The sequence below is a fragment of the Myotis nattereri genome (assembly GCF_964212035.1).
Source record: "Myotis nattereri genome assembly, chromosome: 5".
NCBI lineage: Eukaryota > Metazoa > Chordata > Mammalia > Chiroptera > Vespertilionidae > Myotis > Myotis nattereri.
The window spans coordinates 29,874,242-29,893,942 of record NC_138080.1 but is presented as its reverse complement, the minus strand read 5'-3'; the positions used below and the strand labels follow the sequence as shown (position 1 = coordinate 29,893,942).

Sequence of the window (19,701 nt, the reverse complement as noted above, 5' to 3'; positions counted from 1 at the left end):
CCACCCCAACTCCAGGCCCTGCTGGCCTGAGTCCAACTGAGGGATGGGAAGGAGGGGGGTTCTCCCCAGGGCCCTGTAAGTGGCCATGTTTGGTGGCCCCCACCCAGAGACGGGGGCTGCAGCACACAATTTTCCTCCCCAGTGAACGGGCCCTAGCCCAACCTTCTCCCTGGGGATATGGAGGAAGCAGCCAGCTCAGCTCCTTGATCAGGTCACTGGGGCCCAACAGGGGCTGCACCTTGGAGGCCCCTGGCCAACTTAAGAGTTCCCTGTGTAGGCCACCCCACCCAGGGCCTCCAGAAACCTTGTAGTAGGAGGTGGCCAAGGAGCCCGCTTAGCAGGTTCTTCCTGCCTGCCCCCACTGTCCCTCAGGCCCCTTCTTGGAGCCACCTGCCCTCACCTAGGGATGCCAGACACCTACCCCGCCCTGGAGCCCAGAGGCAAGAGTCACTGTCCAGACCCCTCCCTTCCCCACTTCACCCCCAGGCCTGGCAGGAAGAGTGAGGCTAGCATGGGGTCCTCTCTCTGGAACCCACGCTGGGACCCCCAAGTGCTATAAACAAGGGACCCAACCCATGGGGAAGGAGCCCCTAAGCCCTCCATCCCCACTCCCCAGGCTCCCCCCAAAACAAAACACAAAAGAACATCAAAATCAAGCAAATGAGGCAGCAGCGGTCGTAACAGGCTGCGTTTAGTGGTTTTTTTTATGTACAAGAAAAATGATTTTTATGTTTTCACCTTTTGTCTTTTTGTTTTTATTACTTTTAAAGCTTCTCCCCCCACCCCCCAAAAGTGCATATTTACCATTTTTTTTAGATCTCCCACATTTTATAAAGACTCTCAAATACAGTCTATGGAATGTCTGTGCTCTGTGCCCCCAGGGGCGCCACCGCCAACTCCCCATTCACCAGGCCTGGTCCCCCAAAGTCCAAGGCACCTCATGTCTGGGCCTGGGTGGGGTTGGGGGGTACCTGGCACAGGACCCCTGGCCGTTGGCCTCCAGGCAGCCCTGGCCGTGGGATGGGGGGTCTCCCCAGCCCCATCTCCTGGTCCTGCCCCCATCCCACCTCCATGTAAATTTATATATTTAGTGCGAGATAGTCTAAACTCTGAGGTTATGACTCCTGGGCGCCCAAGACCCAGGCCGACCCGTCGTGCACCGGCCAACACCACCATTCCAGGAAGGCTGCTTCCTCAGCTTAAATAACTTTTTTAAAATAAAACTGCAAATATAAATATCTTTCTTTCTCAAAAAATAGGATTTTTGCTTTTTTTGTTGGTTTTAATTTTTTTTTTCCTTTCAGTCTCTGTTTTGCCTCCTACAATCCTGGCTGCCTGGATGGCCTCGGTTCTGGGGGCCCTGGCCCCTGCCTCGGTCCCACCATGTGCGACACAGCTGATGGGTCTCAGTAGTGCAGACTCCCCAGAAGACCCAGGTGGGAGCTGGGGGCCCCTCCCTTCCAACCTGAGAACCCCCCTCGGAAGGAAGCAGAGGGACAGCCCTGTATAAACAGGGTGACGAGATGGCCACATGGGGTCTCCCGGGTGGGCTGCCCGAGGGGGCAGGCTTTGGTATGGCCCACTGGAGCCCGGCTGGGCACAGGCCCACACCCATGCCAGGCTGGGCCTGGTCCGGCACTTTACATTCACTGGTTTTTAATTTTTAATTTTTTTTTTGCCTTTTTTTTCTTTTAATCTCAAAAGGCAGGGTCAGGGTCAGGGTGGGGGACTAGGCAGGGAGCAGCAGCAAGAACATTTATCTCTCTCTCCCAGTCTGGCAGGCTGGAGACTGATCCAGGTGGGGGCTCAGGGCCCCCCATCCTGCCAGGCCCACTACTCCTGCCCCCAAGCCTCCCCACCCCCCGCCCCCAGCCTCCATCAGAAGTCCCCAGCCTAGACCTCACTCGCGCACACATGCGCACACACACATCCACACAATTTCACCAAGATGATGGAAATAACAATTTCACTTTGTCTTTTTTTTTTGTACCAGGCAGTTAAAAAAAAAACACCCCAAAGAAAGAAAACACCAAAGAAAACCCCAAACAACCAAACAAAAACACTTTTTTGCTGTGTCCTTTCCGACCAGTCAGCACGTTCCCCCTCAAATATTTGTTTCCTGAAACGCGAGAATTCAGCAGTATCTTTGGCAACACTTTATCACAACCTTAATTTAAAGAATAAAAATAAAATCGATCCACATCTATATACAGTATGTGATTGCGCAGAGTTAGGGGGCTGGGCCGGGTGGGTGGGTGTCCCGGCTCTGGGCCCATGCAGAGGCTGTGGCCCCCGGGACAGACTGGCGGGCAGCAGAATAGGGGTTAAGGCGAAATGGGTGGGCAGGGCTGGTGAAAGCTGGGTGCAGAGCTAGGGGTAGGGGTTTAGTGCAATTCCCAAGGAGCTTTGTGTTAAAGTGTGCTTGGCGGGGTTCAGCCCATGCCCCCACCATAGTCCCAGAGGCCTCAATTCCCCAAGTCGTCACCCCCACTGGCCAGGACGACGGCTGTGATTTTTCAGTTGGTTTTATTGCAAGGAGGTGTGTGGGTAGGGGAAGAGGGCTTACCCCTCAGGGAACCTCTGGAAGCTGGGGGCTGGGGGGTGGGTGGGGAGTTCCTGGCCTGGGTGCTCAAGCTCTCTGCTTGGCCTCCACAGATGGTTCTCTGAATCTCGCCCTGTGATGCTGGGGTATGACAAGGCCACCTGGCCCTGGGCTCCCCTGCCACCCCCCTCAGGAGGGGGGGTTCCTGAGACATTTGGGGGGCTGGCGGAGGCCGGGAGGAGACGAAACCTATCCTGTAGAAACAATGATGAAAGTTGCCTTTTTAAAAAGCTTCCCTTTAAAAAAAGAAAAAGGAGATGAGAAGATGGGGTTTGTCACAGAGCAAAAGGGTACCAGGAGACGGGCCAGCGACTAGAGGAGGGAGCAGGGGCACCCTACCCCCGACCTTGGGCATTGACGAGGAAGGATCTCAGCTCAGCAGGATGTGTCTATATACAGGGTCCCACACTAGGCGTTGCATATGCGAGAGAGGGTAAAGGTGCCCTGGCCTCTGGTAACATGGTTTCCCTGCCCTGGCCCCCGTCCGTGGCCTGTGGCTCGGTCAACACCGAGCCTTTGGGGAGCCAGGTGCCAGCCCCCAGATGACAGTCAGTGCCTTTGAGTAAAAAGAGGGGTGTTTTGGGGGGTGTAAGGCCCTGGAGGTGGGGCCTCCTGTCACCCACCTCAAAGGGGATGGCATATCCAAGATGGCAGCTCCTCAGTGGCCACAAGGAGAGGCGGGAAGCCAGTAAGTGGTGAGGATGGGGGAACAGCCAGGAGGGAGGGAGGTTGGGGGAACTGGACTGCTCTGGCTGGTTGAAAGGCCAGCCCTCTCTTGGGCCCATCCCTGAGCTAGGAAGTCAGTAAGGAGGGTCCCCACAGACATGGGTGGCCATTGTATGGCCAGTGGGTAATGAGACATCGCTAAATCAGAACCAAAAAAGGGACAGAATGGGAGGGAGTGGGGGACATGGCAGAAATACAAAAACCCCAGTCCTGCCGGCCAGGCAAGCCCCCTGGTGAAGCAGGTTCACCCCGAAGACCTTGGCCTCGCCCTCGTCCCCATGGCCTTCCTGACTCCCTTCAGCCTGGGGCACAGAATTGGATTCTACATCTGTGGTGGGTTTTTTTTTTTATTATTTTGTACAAAAATAAATCAGCTTTTAGGAATCTTTTTGCGCTCTCGCTCACTCGCTCTCTCTCTCTTTTTATTTTTTTTTTTGTCTTTTCAACTTTTCATAGAAGTTGGTTGCAACTTGTAAACATGTTTTTAAATTAAGATAAAGTATAGTACCCGTTCTGTTACAAAGTGCCGAGACTTCTATTGGGGTTGGTTGTCATGTTTTTGTTTCCTTTCGTTTTGTAAAATCTTTTTATTGCTTTTGTGACATTGGAACTTCTGGACTCTTCTCACCCTCTTCCCTGCCACCGTAAGACCCTGGGTTCCCTCTGCCCTTGGCTGTCTCACCCCACACTGTTGTCTGCTCCTCTGAGGAAAAGTTATATCTTATATATATCTCTCTCTCTTTCTATATATATATATATAAATTTTGTTTTTATGGAGGAAAAGAGGGGAAAACAATCTAAAAAGTGCTTTAAAAAATTGGAAGAGGGCTGAGGGGAGAGGTGGGGAGGGGGTGAAGACAAGTTTTAAATCTCCAAACTTTAAATGGGGGTCTGAATGACCTGGGTCAGGGGACACAGACAGTTGATGGGGGCGCTCTGAGAGGTGGCCCCTGGGTGCCCCACTGGGTTTTAAGTGCCATGAAGGAAGGCAACAGAAGCCCCTGGGAGCCATCCTGGTGCCCCCTCTTCCCGTCTTCTCCCCTTTCTCCACACCTGGAAATAAATAGGTTTGTGTTGCAGTGGCCAGGAGATACAGGGGACCACAGACAAGGATAGGAGGCAAGGAGGCTGTGGGGGAGATCGAGGGGGAAGACCCCCACTTAATAAGTGCCCTGAGGAAGGAGGGTGGGGGTAGGTTCAGGGACCATTTTAATGTCCGCTCACAGCAGACAGAAATCATTTAAGGTCTTGTCTGAAAGACTCATAGAAACCAGCAAGGGGAGAAAAACGAAAGCCCACCCCAGTCCTGCCTCGCCCCCTCCCCCTCACAGCAGCCCTCATCCCTGCCCGGAACCTGGGACCCTGCCCAGGTCTCGAATGGAATCCCAGACCCCATGCTGGGGGCGCCCAGTGGGTGGGGGGGACTCAGAACCCGTGTCCCACAAACCCCAAACCAAGCCCCGAAACCCATGGACGGGGTGGAGGGAAAGGGGAGTTGGGGTGGAGGGTAAGAGTTCCCATGGAGGGAGAGAACTTCATGAAAGAGAAAAATCTGAGAAAAGCACTATCCTAGATCTTGTGATGCTTCATATATATATATCTGTATATATATATATATATATATCGATATAGATATCTGTATATAGATAGATTTTTTTTGTGTTTTTTGGGGGGTGGTGGGTGATTTTCTCTCTCTCTCTCCTCTCTCTCTCTCTCTCTCTCTCGGGTTTGTTTTCTCTTTTTGGTTTTCAGGCGAGTCCAGCCGCGAAGCTGCCGTCGGCAGGGTTCCCAGTGGCCCCATCGCCACCCCCTCCACCAGCACCCGCTACATTCAACCTGCCCAGGCCATCAGGGCTGGCGTCCTCCTCGTCCTCGTCCTCGTCCTTAAAGTGCTTCTCCTGGCCATTGCGCCGGGCCTCAGGGGAGCCAGGTGGGGCGGAGGCGCTGGGCGGTGCAGTGGCCCCAGGGCCAGGGTCGGGTCCCCCGAGCCCCCCGCCCCGGACTCGGGGCTTGCGGCCACGGCGTGAGGGGACGCCATTACAGCCGTCTTTCTTGAGGTGTCTGTGCAGGTGGTCGGAGCGGACGAAGGTCTTGCAGCAGCTGTCACACTGGTAGGGCCGCAGGCCGGTGTGCACACGCATGTGGTTTTTCAGGTCGTAGTTGTGGGCGAAGGCCGCCCCGCACTGCTGGCACAGGTACGGCTTCTCACCTGTGTGCTTCCTCATGTGCACCTTGAGCTTGTCCTGCCTGTGGAGGGGGCAAGGGTCAGTGGGCGCTGTGCTGGGCCCCCTACCCGGACAACCCCCCAACTCATGCTGGCCTTGAGGCTGAAACTATGACCGAAAGGCAGGCTGTGGCTAGGGATAGTTCTGGGTACAATGGGACAAGGAGCCAGAGGCCTCTCAAAGGTCTAAAAAGGGCCTTGGGCCCTGCTTGCTGTGTGGCCGTGGGCAAAAGCTGAACCTCTCTGAATCCCTCCGTATCCATAGGAGGAGGAGGACGGTAACTGGCCTCCTGCCTGGGGCTCTACCACGTCTCCCAGGTGCTCTGCCCAGACCACTGCATGGGGCCAGTCACAGAGGGGGCAGCAGGGACTCAGACTGTGCGAGGAGAATACAGAGATTTCCCCAACTGAGGCTCAGAGAGGGGAAGTGACTTGCACCGAGTTGCACAGCGGGTCAGGGGCTGCGAGGTGGAGTCAGCTCCAGTTTCATCACCCCAAACCGTGGCCAGTGTAATTATAGCCCCGCTGCCACAGGCCCTGCTTACTCAACTCTCTAATGTGACTCAGAGGGGCCTCTGGGCTCCTGGGCCTGGAGGAAGGGGTGGGGGCTGGGGCCCCGGGTCAGGGACAGAGAGCAGCCAGGTGAGTGCATGAGGGAAAGAGGTTTGGCCTGGTCCCTCTATGCTTCAGTTTCCTTGACTGGCAAATGGGATCAGCCCTGGGTTGGGAACAGGATGGCCAAGAGAACTCCAGGTCAGAATGAAATAGCCTGAGGCCTGTGGTTGGGGTCATAGGTCAGCTTGGTCACCTCTGCAGACCCTGGCTTGCTGAGCCCTCACGAAGCCGTTCCTCTCAGGTGCAGAGACCCTGAAGGGCAAGGCCCATAGCCATCTCCATGCCCCATCTGGAGGAGGATGGAGCCCCCAAAACTAAAAGAACCACAATCTCACCAAAGGGGTGAGCCAGGCCACCAATTACACTGCTTGCCTCTGGTAGCTGTCCTTTGCCCCCTGCCTGATATTCCTGGGCCCTGCACTCCAGGCCACACCCTCCTGTTCTGGCCTGTAGGAAAGGGGGCCAGGGGTCAGCCCCCAGGTCCTATTCCCAAGGGGCAGAGCTGGGAAGCTGGGACAATGCCTTCTTTCTTCAGTCTGGGTGGGTGTGGCTGGGGGAACCCCAGGGTGGGTGGGGGTAGGGGGTGGTGCTGAGTCACCCAGCCTGGCCAGGCCCCTGCACGTCAACCCCTCCACCCCCACTAGACTGGCCTACAAGGCCCAGTCAGCTACCTCTGGACTTTTAAGACCAAATCACAAATTTCCCCAGCCAGACCTCAAACTCCTGCCCAAGGACCAAGCCCAGTGGCTCCTGTGCCAATTTCCCTCCCCTGACTGCAGTGGTCCCCTGAGCTGAACTGGTCTCAGAGTCCTTGTACTGGCTGTTCCCTCTGCCTGAACCTTCCCCCAAGACTCCTTCCCTCACCTCCTTCAGGTCTCAGCTCTGTTTAAAGCAGCACCCACAGCTTTCCCCTCCCTTTGTTCTCGGCTCTCTTCACGTTCCACCAGCTAGTGCTATCAGTTCTTTGATTTTATCTCACGCAAGCTTTGTCCATGGGGATTTTGGCCTCTCTCTCCACTTCTGCATCCCCAGCGCCTAGAACAGGGCCTGGCACCCAGAAGGTGCCCCATAAATGTTGGCCGAATGAAGTAAGTTTCCAGACTCACAGGAGACTTAAAGTGACTCAAACAACTGAGCTCCCTGCTCCCTACTAGGCTGTTGGCCTCTCCCAAAGCAAAAATTCTCCTCCATCCCAAGAACCACGTCTGGGAGAGAGCCAACCCTGTGCTCCTTCTCCCGGCTCCCTAAGCACCACCTGGCATGTTTTATGTTCTATGCAGTCATTGGTTTCGTGCCTGCACCCAAAGGCTGCTCTGAAGGGACACACTGGGGGAGGGCACCCCAAAATGAATAAGGTGCTGCTGCCTATGTCCCTGGAGGCTGTGTGTGTGTGTGCGTGTGTGTGTGTGTCTGCACATAGCTGCAATTTGAGCAAAGGACCCAGGAAGCCACCCAACACCCTCCACCCCCGCCAGTGGCGCTGGCTCACCTGGTGAATCGGACCTTGCAGATGTTGCATTCATAGGGCTTCTCACCGGTGTGGGTCCGGATATGCCGTGGGAGCTTGCCAGCGCCCTGGATGACCTTCTCACAGATGGGGCACTTCTGGAAGGCCTTGGCCCGGATCTTCTTCTCCACCTTCTGTGACCAAGCCGGGTAGACGTCGCTGTCATGGGTACTGCTGAAATACTTCAGATAGTAGTCCATGACACCCTTGTCGTCTGCCCTCGACTCGTCGTCGCTGTCCCCCGCCGCCGCTGACCCCGCCCGGCCCACCGACGACATCATCTGTTGTAGCAGTGTGCTAGCCGCAAGCCCGTCCGCATCGGTCCCATCGCCGTCCTCACCCTCCGCTGTTCCCGACAGGAAGCCAGGAGAGTCCCCTGCTTCTGGGGCTACTTCTGACAGTGAGACCTCCTCCTCCCCACCCCGGCCATAGTGGCCGTTCTGTGTGGCAGCTGGAGGGGCCACGGAGGGTGGAAAGAGGCCCCCTGCAGGGGTATCCTCATCCCGCTCTGGCCACAGACCCGGGTTGCTGTCGCCCTCATCCCCATCCCCGGCTGGGGGCCGCTCAGCCGGGGGGCCAGGTCCATAGAAGTCCAAGCCATTGCAGTCACCTGCAGCCACGGCAGCCACAGCTGCAGCCACGGCCTCCTTGGTGGCGTCCAGGTCATCCTCAGATGCGCCAAAGGCTGACCATGGAAAGCTGGCGGCGGCGGCAGCTGCAGCAGCGGCTGCGGGGGGCAGGCTGTTCATGGGGTTACTCTGGAAGAACTCGAGGTACTCCTTGGCACGGAGGAGGTTTCGCTGATCAATTTGATCTACCAGGTCCAGCTGCCCAGCATCAGTGCCCGCATCGGCTGCCAGGATCTGCCTGTCAAGGAGGTCGGCGCAGACGTGGCTCACGGCGGGTATCTCCAACAGGCGGGCAGCACTGAGGATGTCACTCACGTTGGCTGTGCTGACAGTCAGCGTGGCCGTGTAGGCAAAGTCCATGAGAGCTGTGAGCGCCTCGGCACTGACGAAGTCAATCTCGTACACGTTCTGCTGGTCTACCACGGCGCCTGAGGTGAACAGCTTCTTGAAGTACTGGCTGCAGGCCGCCAGCACGGAGCGGTGCGTGGGAAACTCTCGGCCCTCCACCAGGATCACCACGTCACACAGCAGGCCTTGTGTCCGCTGCTCGTTGAGCCCACTCAGAATGTCACTGCTGTGGTCGGGGAACGGAATCCCAATGGGGCCGTCCACGCCGCCGGCCATTTTCCGCGCCGAGACCTACAGCACCAGAGAGGAAGGGGTGGTCGTGAATATCGGAGGGACCCACCAAGGCTTAAGAACCTCAGAGTAGTGCCCCACCCTGTTTCCCCAGATGTGCACCAGGGCAGTCCATGTCTGGTTCTGCAGAACGTGAGGTTATGCTAGCAAAACTCACACTGGGTGCTTGAGAGATGAAGACTGGCATCCGCCCCTTCACTAGAGAGCTCACAGGCATGCCAAAGGGCAATGTGAGGTGATGTGGGAGCATACAGTAGGTGCTCAATAAATGCCTCAATACAAGTTGTTTCCTAATGAATCTGAGTGCAGGCTTCTACCCATACTCTCTCTAGGAGGCCCTGGTGGTGATATTCACAAGGCTCCTACTGTACACTGTCATGCTTGAGCCCCCGGCAGTCCCATGGGGCAGCACCATCTCTACTGCAGAAGTGTGAAGACAGGGCTCAGGGAGAGGAGGCCATGTGCCCAAGGCCCCATACCTCTGCCCCAACCAATATCCAACTGGCTTGGCTGTGCATCCCCACCAGTCCCCTCGGCCTCTCTGACCCTCACTGCCTCACGGTGAGGCCGAGTTCTCTTGGGGGCCTCTGAAGCCAAGGCCTAGCTGGGGTCATTGAGGCCATGGGTTTGCCCTGGTGTGGGGTGGCAGTGACTCTGAAGGACAAACCCCTCTCTGCCTCATTGGAGCCCCCAGGACAGCTTGGCCCTGGCAGTGAATAATGGGGAAAACAGGCCACCTCATGCTCCCTTTCCCTGTCACCCCAGCCACCCCATCAAGGAGGAGCAGGGGACTAGGGCCTCCTGCCTGCCCAGCTCTCTCCAGCTTTCAACCCCCCGACTGCCCTGTAAAGCCAGGACAAGGCCCTGCCACTTTCTGGGCCTCAATCTCCCCATCTGTCAAATGGGCAGAAGCCTTTGGAAGAGCAGGCCATTGAGAGGACTCTGTCTGTCTGTCCCACCCCTCTCCCCACCCCTCCTTTTTTCCGCCTTCCCCTGGGCTGTGACTCATCCACCCACTCGGGCGCTTGTGCAACCCTCTGGCTCCTGTCCCCACCCCTCCACCCTCTCCGGGGAGCCCCCGGCTGTCCCAAGCCACCCAACACAACCCACATTCCTCCAGGCCCAAACAGCTGGCTCTTGGGCCACAGCTCGTAGACAGCAGGGAGTGGGCTGAGCTGGGCCTTCCTCAGCCTCCTAAGGACCCCAGCCTAGCCAAGCAGCCCAGCCCAACTCTAACCCAGATCCCTCCTGCAGTGCTGTGAGTGGGATTCAGGTAGCTGGCCCAGCAAGGGAGCCCAGGGTTGGTCCGGCAGGGTACAAGGCCAGGATGGAACTGTCCCGACCCAGGGCTGCCCTGGGAGTGGGGTCTAGGCCTCAGAGCTGACAGAGGCCTTTGTGCAATGCTCAGGCAGGCACTACACTTCCCAGGACGTCTCTCTCCAAGGCCCGCCCTCTTTCTTGCAGACTGCACCAGCTGCTCCGTTGGCCCCTCTGTTCTGCCAGCCCTGGGGGGGAGGGGGGTCAGCTCAGATGTGGCTGCTGAGAGCAGGAGGATGGAGGTCAACCCCATCTGAGGATCGATCAGCCATCAGAGGAGCCCCCTGTGGTGGCTTCCACCCCCTTCCACCATCTGCTGTCTGGCCTCTGAGCTCCAGAGAGTAAATGGAATCAGACTAGCCTCGCCCCTCCTTATTTTCCGCCCCATCCAGGCGACTGACACCCCAAGATGGCGACCCTAGCCCTGCTTGCCATTGTCCCCCAGGTGCCCCTAGGGTCCCCTTGGACCTTGAGGTATCTCCAGGGGTCTCAAGGTCACAACCTGAAATAGTTCAGGTGACTCACCCCCACCCTCCCTCAAGCACTGAGCACACCAGGCCAGGGGGCCAGCACAGCCCTACTTTAAGTGTTAAGATACCCAGGCTCCCTCTCGCTTTGCCAGAAGCCACCCAGATGGAAAGGTGCAAGCTTGGGCCTCAAACCTGACCCGGGACACTGGTCTCCACTCGGGGGATGAAGTGGGCCATGTGCAAAGGGTCTAGAGCGGCGGTCGCCAACTGGTGGTCCCGACCGTGAGGTCCAAAAGGTCGGCGACCGCTGGTTTAAGCAAACCTTTGGAGCAGTGATTGCCAACTGGTGGTCCATGATGTCTGAAAGGTAGGTGACCGCTGGCCTAGAGTATCCATATCCCTGTCCTCTCCCAGTTGGAACTTCTATTCCCCAGATAATCATCAGAGACCCCCCCTCAAAGGGCAGGGCCTGGGGAAGCATCAACCAAGGAAAGTCCCCATGACAGTAGCATGATTCCCCCATTTTACAGATGAGAAAACCAAGCCCAGGGACTTATAAAATCCTGCCAAAGGGCGCCCAGCAAGGCTGATCCACAGGTTTTGGGGTCCAGGAGCTGATAGAGGTCAGAGGCTGGCCCCCGACCTACCCAACAAGCCATTATCTCTTTCCTCACCCTGGAAACTAAACTGGCTCTGCAGACACCTGACCCACACCCTCTCTCCAGGAACACATCTCACTGCCTACCATGCCCAGAGCCACTGCCCCATCTGGGTCTCTCACGGTTCTCCCTCTAAGAAAGTCAGGGTTCTCCCTCTAAGAAAGAAGCGAAAGAGCCTGTTAGATGGGAAAAGGACAGCTGAGCCTCTTGGTGGGTCAGGTGGGGCCTGGAAGGAAACACCCACTGTGTGCCCTGGGATTGTCTCAACAGGAGCTTCACCGAGAAGGTGCTCTGGAAGTGGGGGTTTCCTTGGTAGTGACAATCCAACAAAACTTCTCTCCTCCAGGAAAGTACCACCCCCATGACCACCAGTGCTAGGGTCCCCAGAGCTCAGGATCACCTGGGTTGTCCTTCATCACAACTCCACCCCCCAGAGAGCCTGCCCTCCTGGGATTTCCGGGGCCTCTGTTGACTCCTCAAGCTAAGGGGCAGGCCTCAGCAGGCTCCTCCTGGACTGGAAGTGGGGTGCCCTCCTCCCTCTGGGCCACTCCTAGGCCCCTATGCTGGGCCCTCCCTTGGGTGGCGCACAGTAGGAGCACAGCATTCAACAAGAACCAAAGACGCTATGGGCTGGAGAGAGCCCACACCCAGCCCCACCCACCCAGCTAACTGACACACCCAGGACCAGGGGACAGTGCTGCTTCCACCTCCCATCTAACTTAGGATCACCGAGGAGGCAGGACCTCCTCTGGTGGGTTTCCTCCGTGCCTGGGAACTTTCAGGAACCAGGCATCTTCATTTCATCCTCTCCACAATAAAGCCCAGCGTTTTACAGAGGAGGAGACGGAGAGATGACAAGACTAGCAGCCAGGTGGGGACTAAGACCTGATCTGAGCTGGCCTGAACTGCTGCCTCTCAACAGCAGGGACACAGGGGTGAGGTCAGGAATGCCTTGACCTGGTCCCACGAACAGCAAGTGTCATCCAGGAAGGACCCCAACATCACAGGAAGGGTGTCCCGGGCATGGGGGACAGCAGAGGAAAAAGACTGGAGGAGGGTGCTTAGGAGAGGGGACTTGGGGAAGGCGAGGCTGCATTAACAGGCGGCTTTCCAAGGTCAGGCAAAAGGTGAGGATTGGGGCTGGGCCTCCTCCTCCCACCCACACTCCTCAGGAAAAACAGGGGATGGCCAGCAGGGGGTAGGCAGGTCATCACCAGCCAAGGCCTTCCTGGAGGAGTGTTTGGGACAGGGGCAGCTTCATTAGGGGGTCAAGACCCCTGCATTCCCCCACCCAGAGAATACAAAAAGAAACCAAAGAGACATTAAACACCTACTACGTGCCAGGCCTGGAAGCCCAGATCCAAACCCCAACTCCCCCACTTCCAAGCTGGGTGACCTTGGGCAAGAGGCAGCAACCCTCTGTGCCTCAGTTTCCTCAGGGGTCATGACAGTGGCAAGAGGGCTGGGGGTACTCTAGGTCCAGAGTCCCACTCTCATCCATTCAGCAAACATTGCCTGGAGACCTACTATGTGCCAGTGCAACCCCAACAAGGCTGTTCGCCTCCCCCTTGTGGATGAGGGGCTTTTTTAACTTCACTTCTGAATGTTATTCCAGCCACCTCACCACCCACTCTGTGCCAAGGAAGTGGGTCATGGTGCCCAAGGAAGAAACCAGGGGAGCAAAACCAGGCCCAGAGAGGGTGGGCGGCTGGTCCAAGGTCACAAAGCAAGCCTAGTGCCCAGGTTCAGCTGCCAGGCTCACGCCCGGCCGCCCCCTCCCCCTCCCAGGCACACAGCCTGTGTTGCAAGGTTGGTCCCGCCGGGTTACCCTGCCCTGACTTGGTGCCAATCCCCGCCTGGCCCAGTCCCTGGCTGGGGGTTTAATGGGACAGGAATTCAGCATCTCGATTGGGGGGGGAGGGGGCAACAAAGGCCCAGAGTGGCTGCTGGCTGCCCCCTGCCAGCCTGCCCCCTACCCCCCTGCCCTCACAGGCCTCCCTCTGGCCAGACACCAGCAAACAGGCCTTCGGCCATTTTATGTGTCCATTTATTGCCCTAAATGGGGAGGGGCTTCCTGCCCCAGCCTTAAAGGGCCAGAGGCAGGAAGACTGCAGGCCTAGTGGGAAGTGTTTGTGTGGGGGTGAGGGTGGGAGGATGAGGTCATGGGGATCCCATCTGACCCCCAACTCATGGGTGGGGCTCAGGCTCACCCTGTTCCCACGCTTTGAGTGCTGTCATGGACCAGGAAGTACAGCCCCAACACCAAGACTGGGTTCCAAGAGGAAGCCCCGGGAAGACAGCCACTGAGGGTGAGGTAGAAGGAAGCAGCTTCCCGTCACTGCAGTAAGCAAAGCCGGGCTTCGAAGAATCCCATCACTGTCTACCCTGCCTTGCTCAGGTGGCACCTGCTTATCCAAGATGCCCGTGAGAGGCCTGGGTGACCTCTAGGAGCTCTGCTCCTTCGGCTTCCAGACCTCTCCTTCTCCCTCCCCCAGGCCTGCTTGTCACCTGGAGCACTGGCACTGGCACAACCCCCACCCCCACCCCCAGCAGGTGGAGGTCTCTGCGTGGAAGCCCCAAAAGGGGGCTCAGTCTGTTGAGGCCCTAGTGTCCTGTGCCCATAAATCCAGCCAGTTCCCTCCCAAAAAACACATCCCGATGGGAGGTGGGACTAGGCCTTGTTTTCCAGTTAAACCAGAAAGGTGTGGGTGGGGAAGCTTCTACCAAGTGGCTGTCCACAGCCTGCTGGGAGGACAGATGGAGGGGCTGGTCCTTTGGCCATGCTCCTCAGAAGAGCCAGATTCTCCAGGTGGCACCAGCGCTTTGGTGCTCCAAGCACGGGCCTCGGCCCTAAGGACAGTCGAGGTCTGATCTCAATGATCTCAACATCCATTCTTACAGCCCTGGGAGGCGGGGTCGCTGCCCCACTTTACAGCAGGAAACTGAGGCTCCGAGAGAGAAAAGCTACTTGCCCAGGTACACAGCAGAGGTGGATTTGATCACCAGCCACCTGGCCCCATCTGGCCTAACGAGTCTTCCCAGGGCTCCTTCCCCTCCCCCACCAGACTGCCCCTAGGTACCAGCAGATGACTAAATCCCCCACCCTGGGGGCCTTGGGGCTGAGGGACAGCTTATTCTCACGCCCCCTCAGAGCTGCCTTATGACGGCCCAGAAAAGGAAAAGGCTTGCCAGAGGTCACACAGGGCACTTGGGGCAGGGCTGGAGTCCAGCCAACATCGGTGAACTCAGGGAAGGGCCCTGACCCCAAGGGGCATCAACACAGGCATGCAGGAGGGGCTCCCCCGAGGTCCTGACACTGCACAGCAGTCGCTCAACAAACATTCCTGAGGAATCACTGAGTGTCCTCACAACACACTGTTGGGCCGAAGGTAACCTCCTCATGGTACTGATGGGAAAATTAAAGGTGGCAGCGGGGAAGTGACCTCCCTCCGTGGACCTCAGGTGGGGCCAAAGGCCAGGCTGGGATTGGACCACACTGGCCCCCACCCAAGCCTGTTCCTCTGGTCCCCACCGACCAGGGCTGCCGCCGGGTGGCTTGTGGTCTCTCAGGTGCCTGGAACCAAGGTGACAGGTGGGGATGCCGAGTGTCTCAGGCACCCAGCAGGCGCAGAATCCCTGTTGTTCCCTGAGCTGACCCAGGTGCTTCCTCCATGAGAGAAAAAGAGAAAACAGGTCGTCTACAGGCACCACCTGGGGGACCCTACAACAAGTCTATGTTACGGGGGGGACACAGGCTTCGAGAGGCCGAGGGGCATGTCCAAGGTCACAGATCAAGAGCACTGGCACTGGCAACCCCAGCAGCTCCCCTCGTAGGGCTGGCTCTGCTTCAGAGGGGCTGGCCCTGAGTCCTGGCTCTCGTGAGGTGACCTCCTCAGGTGTAATGGGTCATAAAACAAAGAGCCCTGCCCGTCTCTGATGGCCAAGGTGCAGGACGGCGGCTTGGAGGGGGCAAGAAAGGGCCTGGCAGGCCTTAAAGGTGCCGCCAGGGAAAGCTGGGAGACAGGGAACTGGGACTCGTGCTGTGTGACCTTGGGCACCTCAGGTTCTCTCTGAGCCTCATTATTCTTTGGGCAAAGGGTTTAATAAGCCCCGGGAAGACTCCATTTGGCCAACAGGTGCCTGCTGTCAACCTCCGGGCCCTCTGGAAGACAGGTGGGCAGACGGCCCTCAGCTGGGACGCAGGGAGGACTTTGGACAAGTCCTGAGCCGGAAGGCAGACCACAGGGGTCAGACCCAGCTTTGGCTGGGTGACCTTGGGCTGCTCTCTGCTTCCCCGGGGCCTCAGTCTCCCCTGCCCAACAAGGAACCCGCTCTGAGGTTGCTGTAAGCCCCCGACTTCCCACACTCGTGTTTAGCCTCCCCTCTGAGCCTTGGTTTCCTCAAATGTTGCTGGGGACTGCCACCGGCCTGACCCAGCTGTTGGTCAGAAGGCCCCAAGGAAAAGAAAGGAAGTAAAAAAACAAACACAGGACTTGCTACTGCCCTGGAACCTTCCCCACTGGACGAAGGCTGTGCTCTGCCCGCTGGGTCTCAGTCTCCCACACAGAGAAAGGGACGCATCCACTCCCTGCAGCCACCCCAGCAGCTTCTCCGAGGGCCTCTGCTCAGAGCTGAATGGCTCCCAGCACGCCAGGGTGCTGACTGGCCACCCGGCAGCCAATCAGAACTGAATAATAAATACCCCCCCAAAGTGACCCACGAATTAAAATTTCAGTGTCCCCGATGGCTCCTCTTTCTTCATTAGGCATGCGGATCCCAGGGCTTCGCTCTTCCAGCCACTGGCTCCTGCCCCCCCTACTCCCCCAGGCTCTTGTCTCCACAGCGATGGCTGGCGGTAAACAGAGACCCGAGCCCAGCTGATAAGTGCCTGGCATGCTCTAGGGGCCCCACTGGGGGGTGGTCCTGGGGGAAAATGCCCCAGGCCTGGAGCAGCAGGGCCGGCCTGGACTCCCCAGACCTCTCCCAAGACCAGCTCTGCCAATAGGAAGTGATTGGCTGGTCCTGGGGAGGGCCCCCCCAGTGTGGGAGCGGCACACTCAGGGTTACGCCCTGGCCGTGTTGGGTGTGTGTGGGGGGGTGACATGGAATTCTAGCCGCCCTTTCCCTCTCAGGCCAACCCTGCTCCTGAAGGCAGCTGGCAGGGAGAGGGGAAGCACACCAGGCCTGCCACCCATGGGTGAGCCAGGTGGGCACGCCCGGGGAAGGGGCACCAACACCTCTTACTTCCGCCACCTGGCTGGGGGAAGAGAGGAGCTGCCTGCCTCCCCCCCTGCCCATCTGCCAACTGCTGGCTGCATTCCCCAAATATTTAGTGAGTGCCCACTGGGCGCCCCGGCCTGGCTGGACAGTAATCTCTTGCTGCGGTCCACCCGGTTCCCCAACCAGCGCGGGCAGTGTCTCCCATAACCCGCAAAGGCCCGAGCCTGGGGGGGGAGGCACTCAGCTCCAGCGCTTGGCTCAGGCCCCTGCCCGGTCCCCAGGCCCCGCGCTGGGGGAGAGGGCCGGCTCCTAGCCTAGGGAGGGAGGCGGAGGGCGGGAGGCAGCCAGATCCCACCAAGTCCTCTGCCCGGGCTCAGGGTTCGCACGTGGTGGTGGCGTCAAAGGAAAGGAGGGGGGGTCTGGGCCAGAGGAGACAGGGTCACGCGCTTTGGGGGCGCGGGCGGCGGAGAGGCGTGTTCCCTGCCCCCTCTCCCGGGGCCGGGGCCGGGGCCAGGCGGCGGCGCGGGCAGGGCGAGGGGCCAGGCCGGTCCCCCCACCCAGGGATGAGTCAGGCCCGGGCAGGGGCAGGAAGCGGCCCCCTCCCCCGCGCCGGCCGCAGCGCACGGCCCCCGCCCCGGCCTGCGGGGCCCGCCGCACCGCCCGACCGGGGGGCTCCTACCTCCTTCCCGGGTCAGCGGCGAGGGGGCCCGGCCCCGGCGGCGGCGGCGGCGGCGGCGGCAGGGCAGGCTTCCTCCGAGGGGCCGGGAGACGGCAGTGAGCCTGGCTCCGCGCCACCCCCCGCCGCCGGCGGCCAATCCCCACCCGGACTGGGGGGAGGGCGATGCAAATTACCCCGGATCTGGGTCCGCCCGCCCGCCTTCCCCACGCCCGGGCCCGGCCTGCACTAGGCCGCGCATCCCCGGGCTCGCAGGAGAGGCGCGGCCGCTCCGGCCGCCGCCCTCCCCGGGGAGCACCGGGTGGGTGACAGCCCCCCCCCCCGACCGGGGCAGGGGGCCGAGAAGAGGGGGGCTGGGGACGGTTACACAACCAGGCAGGGAGGGGCCCCGGGGCGGGAAGGGGGCCGGCCCGCGGGCCGCGCAGCCGGAAGCCGGGGACCGCCACCGGCCCCCGGCGAGGGGAGCCTAGCTTCAGGCTCCGCCCCCGAGCCTGCTGGGCCCGCCCCTGCGCCGCACCGCGCGATCGGCCCGCGCCCATTGGCTTGCAGGCCCGCCACTCACCGCCCCTCCTCCGCACCGCCCCTACCCGCGTGCCGCGGCGGGCCACCGACGCGGGGCACCCTGGGACTCGTAGTCCGAGCTGCCTACCACCTGCCTGCCGCAAACGGCAGGAAGACTACGACGCCCAGAGGAGTCCGCGGGCGCGCCCGCCCACCCGGACACCCTACCCCTTCCCCCTCCTTTGCAAAGCCCCCCTCCCTGTTTCTCAGCCCCCTCCCCCCTATATCCCATGGAGCTCAATCCTGGCCAATTCCAACGTATACACGCAGCACCGAATTGGCCCCGGGAAGTGGGGAGAGCGCCCCCAGTACTCAGCAGCAAACTTAGCACGCGACGCGGCCCCCTTCTTCCCACGCCGGCTCCCCCACCCTCAGTGCAGCCCCGCTTCCCCTCCCCCGCTTTCCGCGCGCCTGGGAGCCCCGAAAAGCCATGCACCCGGGGGGTGGGGAGCAGGCAGTTGGCGCACAAGCCCATGCACTTCGCCCCCAATTCCACCTCCCAAGAGGCGCCCCCTCCCCGGGCTCGGGATCCAGAGCGCCTCCAGTCTCCCGGCAGCTGCAAACCACCCCCTCCTCTAAAACTTGCGGGACGTCCCTGGCTCCCTCGGTCTCCCCTTCCCGAGAGAGCACGGGTGGGCGCAGAGCCCCCGGTTCGTCCTCGCCCTGCACCCTGTGCTGGGGACCGCGCCGGGCGCTGACTTACCTCGCGGGGCCGGGCCGGGGCCGGGCTGGGCCGGGGCGCGCGGGACCGGGGCCCGGAGTTGGGACTGGGCTCCTCACCCGCTCGCCTCCGGGGTCTGCGTCTCGCTCTTCCCCTCGCTCGCCCTCCCCTCGTCTCTCCCTCGCTCCGGCGGCGGCGGCGGCGGCGTCACTGCCCCTACAGTAACTGTACAGTACAGCCAAAGCCCCGTATGATGCTCGCGACTCCCTTCCTGGTTTCTCCGAGGGCAAGAGGGGTCCTCCCTTGTCTTAAAGGTGCCGCAGCCGCCGGCCCCCCCCCCCCGCGCCCAGCCCGCCCCCCCCCTCCCCGGCCTCGGAGGCCAGAACAGGCTCGGCAGGTCCCCTCTTGCCACGTCTCTGCCCTCCCGTGGGGCTTCGCCCGCTGCGCCAGGGAGACCGAGCTGTTATTAGGTTTTGTCAAGTTGGGGGGGGGTCCAGCCCGCCCCCAGGGTGCCCCCCTTCCTCTGACCTCTCCGCCCCGCTGCGCGGCGCCGTGCCAGCTTGCCAGCTTATCTGGCCCCAGAGCTCCCCGGGGCGCGGGGGGAGCGGGCCCCCCGGGGTGGAGGGGGTGGGGGACGCCAGATAAACAGGCCCCCAGCCTCCGCGCAGGGGCGGGTGCGCGGGGGGGCGCGCGCTTTGCCCCCGATGCCTGGGGCGTGGCAGGATGGCAGCGGGGGCGGGGAGGGCTGTGCGCACTGCTAGGACCGACGCGGGCGTGGGTCGCGGCTGCCCCGGCAGCCGAGGGAGGCGGAGGGGGGCAACGGGGTGGGAACCCTGGGCCGGCCGCCGGCGCTCCCGGGGCCTCGGATTGCCCCGCCGCAGAAGGAACCTGGGGGCGGGCTTTGGGGCGACTCCTCGGGTCCGCTGGGCTCCCGGGTCCCTAAAAGAAACAGCCAACCTGCCCGCCCGCGATTATATAAAGGACTGCGCCAGAGGCTAGCGGGGTAGGGGTTGGCGAGGGGCGGGCTGGGCGGTTGTTTTCCAGGCTTCCCGAGCTCCCCCACCCGACAGCGGGCGGCTGGGCGGGACAGGGACCCGGCCCCGGACGCCCGGGTCCTGCGGGCCGCTCCCCAAAGGGTCTGCGTGGCTCCGGAGGGGCGGAGGTGGGGAGTGGGGAGGCGTTGGCTCAGCCAACT

General features: G+C 60.4%; 1 protein-coding gene across 4 annotated transcripts; it reads right to left on the bottom strand.

The window, feature by feature from the left end:
* Positions 1-4,957: 4,957 nt before the first annotated feature.
* Positions 4,958-19,077, bottom strand: ZBTB7A (zinc finger and BTB domain containing 7A). Of its 4 annotated transcripts, none has more exons than XM_081092227.1 (4): positions 18,878-19,077; positions 18,549-18,573; positions 7,657-8,942; positions 4,958-5,575 (listed from the first exon to the last, which is right to left on the bottom strand). In XM_081092227.1, the coding sequence occupies exons 3-4, from the start codon at positions 8,925-8,927 to the stop codon at positions 5,077-5,079; spliced, it is 1,770 nt and encodes a 589-aa protein (XP_080948353.1). In that variant the 5' UTR covers positions 8,928-8,942; positions 18,549-18,573; positions 18,878-19,077; the 3' UTR covers positions 4,958-5,076. The 4 variants fall into 4 exon arrangements, with proteins under 4 accessions (XP_080948353.1, XP_080948354.1, XP_080948351.1 ...); XM_081092228.1 differs by lacking the exon at positions 18,878-19,077 and having other exon boundaries at positions 7,657-8,305; positions 8,417-8,942; positions 18,549-18,788; XM_081092225.1 differs by lacking the exon at positions 18,878-19,077 and having other exon boundaries at positions 18,549-18,788.
* Between the last annotated feature and the right edge of the window lie 624 nt (positions 19,078-19,701).